The sequence below is a fragment of the Bos mutus genome, chromosome 7 (genome assembly GCF_027580195.1).
Source record: "Bos mutus isolate GX-2022 chromosome 7, NWIPB_WYAK_1.1, whole genome shotgun sequence".
NCBI lineage: Eukaryota > Metazoa > Chordata > Mammalia > Artiodactyla > Bovidae > Bos > Bos mutus.
In genome coordinates this window covers 42893695-42899188 of record NC_091623.1, presented here as the reverse complement: position 1 = coordinate 42899188, position 5494 = coordinate 42893695, and the positions used below count along the sequence as shown (strand labels likewise).

Genomic DNA, 5494 nt, shown 5'->3' with positions numbered 1-5494 from the left:
ATTAAGAGTTGATTTCTAGTGGGAAGTGTGAGACTTAGAAGGTAATGGGATGCTATATTTAAAGTTCTAGGGGAAAAGCTCTTAATCAGCAAAACTATATCCAGCAAAACTATCCTTCAAAAATGAAGGATATTATCTATTAACAAATTAAGCCATGATACAACTTGCATGAAAAGGCAAAATATTATGAAAGTGAAGGATAATCAACACAAAGACTGTGTATTGTATGATTCCTTGTATATAAACTGCATATAATTTGTAGAAACATAGAGCCATACATGGGGCACTTTTTCAGGGGTTAGAAAAGGAAGTAATGGGGAGCAACAGTTCTTATAATGTATAAATGATTTTATGTTGATGAAATGATGAAAATGTTTTAGAATTAGATTGAGACGGTAGTTGTACAATACTCTGAATGCTCTAAATGATACTGAACTGTTTGTCTTAAAATGGTTAATTTTATGTTATGTGAATTTCAACTCAAATTACTTTTTAAAGAAGGAGGAATTAACACATTCTCAGATAAACAAGTTGAAGTTTGTTTTTGGTAGATATACCCTCTACATAATGCTTTGTGATCAACACAGTCAAAGGCTTTAGCATAGTCAATGAAGCAGAAGTAGATGTTTTTCTGGAATTCCATTGATTTTTCTATGATCTAACAGATGTTGGTAATTTCATCTCTGGTTCCTCTGCCTTTTCTAAATCCAGCTTGTATATCTGGAAGTTCTTGGTTCAGGTACTGTTGAAGCCTAGCTTGAAGGATTTTGAGCATTACCTTGCTAACATGTGAAATGAGTTTAACTGTGCCATAGTTTGAACATTGGAGAAGGCAATGGCAACCCACTCCATTACTCTTGCCTGGCAAATCCCATGAACAGAGGAGCCTGGTAGGCTGCAGCCCATGGGGTCACTAGGAGTCAGACACGACTGAGTGACTTCACTTTCACTTTTCACTTTCATGCGTTGGACAAGGTAATGGAAACCCACTCCATTGTTCTTGCCTGGAGAATCCCAGGGACGGGGGAGCCTGGTGGGGGGCCGTCTATGGGGTCGCACAGAGTCAGACACGACTGAAGCAATTTAGCAGCAGCAGTTTGAACATTCTTTGGCATTGCCCTTCTTTGGGATCAGAATGCAAACTGACCTTTTCCAATCCTGTGGACACTGCTGCGTTTTCCAAATTTGCTGGCATATTTAGTGCAGTACTTTGACAGCATCATATGTTAGGATTGAATTAGATATACAGTGCTTAGCTGCTCAGTTGTGTCTGACTCTTTCTGACCCCATCATCTGTAGCCCACCAGCCTCCTCTGTCAATGGGGATTCTTCAGGCAAGAATACTGGAGTGGGTTGCCATGTCCTTCTCCAGGGGATCTTCCCAGCCCAAAGATTAAACCCTGGCCTCCCACACTGCAGGTGGATTCTTTACTGTCTGAGCCACCAGGAAAGCCCCCAATCAGATGCATATGTGTTAGCTGGAGCCACTAAATTAATGTTAATAAAGGAAATTGTTCTCTAAGGCAGTGCACTACGTGTTTACTCAGGATTCTGAAAGCTCTTGTCACTGAGATGGGATATGCCCTTTCACTCTCGTCAAGGTTGGCTGCTGAATTTTCCCCCCAAAACCTCAATACCCAAGCAATTGTACAACATCATTGACTCAGTTTTACCAGTGTGTGGATTACCATGTGCCATGTCTCTAGCCTGTGTTAAGAAATATTCAAAAACCTTACAATGTTTTTCAGTCCCTTGAAGGAATTGGCTGGAGACAGTGCTTTCTTCATCACACAATGTGACTGTTTTATAAGGATTAGGAAGATCAATGTCTTTTTGGACAAGATCTTCCTGCTTCTATCAAGCAACTGTTTGTTTTAATGTTCTGGATACTGTCAATCTTGTGATTGCTCATTATATATTGGTTATGTGACTTTTCCATTCCCCTCTTCCCTCTTGACAGAGCCTGATTATATCTGGAAGTGGTCAGATGCCCAGCAAAGATACCATATTTTCCACATCCTTTTCAATCATGGACAGTCATGGACAATACGTTAAGGTATTGGGTGGGAATATTGAAATGCTCTGTAGCAGCCTTTTCCCTTTCTATTTGGAATTTGCACAAGACGATGAGACTCTTGGAGCTGACATATCTTGGAAAACTATACATTACAGATGCAGGAACAGAGAGGTAGAATGAACCCTGAGACATTGTTCATGTTCTTCTTTTATAAGGGAGATAAATTAACCCTTCAGTTCAGTTCAGTCACTCAGTCGTATCCGACTCTTTGCGACCCCATGAATCGCAGCAGGCCAGGCCACCCATCTATCACCAACTTCTGGAATTCACCCAGACTCACGTCCATTGAGTCAGTGATGCCATCTCATCCTCTGTTGTCCCCTTCTCCTCCTGCCCCCAATCCCTCCCAGCATCAGAGTCTTTTCCAATGAGTCAACTCTTCGCATGAGGTGGCCAAAGTACTGGAGCTTCACCTTTAGCATCATTCCTTCCAAAGAAATCCTAGGGCGGATCTCCTTCAGAATGGACTGGTTGCATCTCCTTGCAGTCCAAGGGACTCTCAAGAGTCTTCTCCAACACCACAGTTCAAAGGCATCAATTCTTCGGCACTCAGCCTTCTTCACAGTCCAACTCTCACATCCATACATGACCTCAGGAAAAACCATAGCCTTGACCAGACGAACCTTTGTTGGCAAAGTAATGTCTCTGTTTTTGAATATGCTATCTAGGTTGGTCACAACCTTCCTTCCAAGGAGCAAGCATCTTTTAATTTCATGGCTACAGTCACCATCTGCAGTAAATTAACCCTTAATTGTAAGTAAACAATTTACTTTTTTTCTTTTATGTAACATGACTATCCTTTCAGGAAAATAAGATGAAAGTTACTTGGGATAGTATATATTATTTGAGAAGAAATTATTCTTAAGAAATCCTTGTTGTTCTACTGAATGAAATAAAAATGTCCAAATATTTCAGATAAAAACTTGGGAAAAATTTTGTGTCGTCGGACAAAGGATAAATGGGAAAACTTTATCAGACTCAGGAAGTGAATTGCAAAGTGAGTTACTTAAATTGTATAAAGAGGTGGAGACAAAGAAATGGACACTCATGGAAATCAATAGAAGGAAGAAGGTTTACTTCCACAATGGATCAAGGAAAAGCAGTTCCTGGCTCAGTTGCTCTTTGTCCTGCAATCAAGGGCACTTCTTGAGATGCAGGAAAGCCATCCTGGTTAGAGCTGCTGTCCCATAAATGCTTTCAGAGCTCTCTTTATGTCTTTATTCCGCAGACTGTAGATGAAAGGGTTCATCATGGGTGTGACCACAGTGTACATCACTGAGGCTGTTGCACTTGAGTGGGAGCTGTGGGTACCAGCAGAGCCAAGGTACACTCTGAGGCTTGTACAATAAAATAAGGAAACAACCAAGAGGTGAGATGCACAGGTAGAAAATGCTTTATACTTCTCCTGAGTTGATGCTATTCTATATATGGAGGAAATTATCTTAGAGTAAGAGTAGAGGATTCCAGCCAGGGGACCAATGGCCAGAAGCAGTGATGTAAAACATATCATCATGTTGTTAAGAAAGGTGTCAGAACACGCAAGTTGGATGACCTGATTGAGTTCACAGAAAAATTGGGGGATTTCTAAGTCTTCACAGAAGGTCAGATCCAAAACTATTAAACTTTGTAGCAAAGAGTTCAGGACACCCATGATCCAGGACATCAGCACCAGCACTCCACAGAGCCAGGGATTCATGATGACCGTGTGGTGCAGGGGGTGACATATGGCCACGAAGCGATCATAGGCCATCACAGTCAGGAGTAAGTCATCCAACACTGCAAAGAGTACAAAAAAATACATCTGTGTGATGCAGCCTTCATAAGTTATAACTTTGCTCTGTGTCTGGATGTTCCACAGCATCTTTGGGATGGTGGTGGAGGTGAAACAGATGTCTACAAAGGACAGGTTGGAGAGGAAGAAGTACATGGGGGTGTGGAGGTGGGAGTCTGAGTTGACAGCCAGGATGATGAGCAGGTTCTCAAATACAGAGATCAAGTACATGGAGAGGAAAAGCCCAAATATGAGGGGCTGAAGTGCTGGTGCATCTGAGAATCCCAGAAGAAAAAATTCTGAAATTCGTGTATCATTCTGTGGTTTCATGTGCTGGAGGTGACTACCAGAAAAATTTAAAAAGATTTATTTTCACATAAGCAACTTAATAACTTAGAATCAATAACCGACTTAAGAACCTAGAATTAATGCTATGTTTATATTGTAGAGCCAATATATTAATTTCTGTATTTGGTGGCTTGCCTGGTCCTCATTAAGGGGATCCTTATTCCATTTTTATAGAATTCCTTTCCCACTGTCAGCCTGATATTCAAGCATAGTGTATACTACTGTTTTTGAGAATATCTTTCATGCATTTGAGGAATATATATTGACTACAGACAATTCTTCAGGCATAGCCAGAGCATAGGGATGTTTAAAAATAAGTGATATTTGGCAAAACTAATACAATTATGTAAAGTTTAAAAAAAAAAAAGTCTTTACAATCTAAAGACTTATGGCAGTGAGAAAATATAATCAAAACAAAAATAATAACAATGTAACATGTCTAATAGCCCAGATGCAATGACGAAAAGGAAAGCATATATAAAGGAAAGAGTGGATAGAATGTGTTATTTTTATTGGGACTTCAACCAAGACATGCAAATAAGGTAGCACTTTAACAGACACTTTAAAGAAGAACGAGAGAGAGAGAGACAAGGTTATCTGAGGAATATGTGCCTGGCAGAAGGAACAGCCAGTGCAAAGGCCCTGGGGAAGAAGTGTGCTTCAGAAGCTCAAGGCCCAGAATGAGCCAGTGTGTGGTGGGAAATGAATAAGCCATAGAGTGATGAGAGATGATGTTAGAAGATGTTGAGGAGGGAGGAAACCTGTCTGCTGCTGCTCAGGCTTTAAGATACAGGAAGCCCATTGTCCACACTATGTATGTAAATCTTGCACTTTATTAATCTCATTGTAAATGCATCTGATGAATTGAAAATGTTCCCTTCCTTAGCACTTTATTGAATGAGTTATGGCCTCTGTATTATGAGTTACTTTGGAATACACCATTCCAGGTACCCTTACTCTGAGCACTGCTCTCAGTTTACAAAGCATGCACACACACACACAGACACACACACTCACACAACATTCCCAGGCCTCCTAATCAAGTTATTTCCATGTTCCTTCACTCCCTTTCACACTGTTTCACTGTTTAGGCTCTGAGTAGATACAACTCTAGCTTTCCAAATCAAATGTCCTTTCTCTAGAGAATTTAGGAATGGTACCCAGAAATTCTTAAGTCTCCCACGGACAAACAGACTTGGGCTCCATATTGATATATCCATTTTTCTGCTTTGTAATTAAATAAATATAAACAATCTGCCTATAAACATAGAGAGGACGAAATGGACTCGAGAAAGAAA

The 5494-nt window shown here is 40.4% G+C and overlaps 1 protein-coding gene across 1 annotated transcript; it reads right to left on the bottom strand.

The window, feature by feature from the left end:
* Positions 1-3248: 3248 nt before the first annotated feature.
* On the bottom strand, positions 3249-4178 carry LOC102265586 (olfactory receptor 7A17). The gene has a single exon (XM_005911078.2). The coding sequence runs from the start codon at positions 4176-4178 to the stop codon at positions 3249-3251; it is 930 nt and encodes a 309-aa protein (XP_005911140.2).
* Between the last annotated feature and the right edge of the window lie 1316 nt (positions 4179-5494).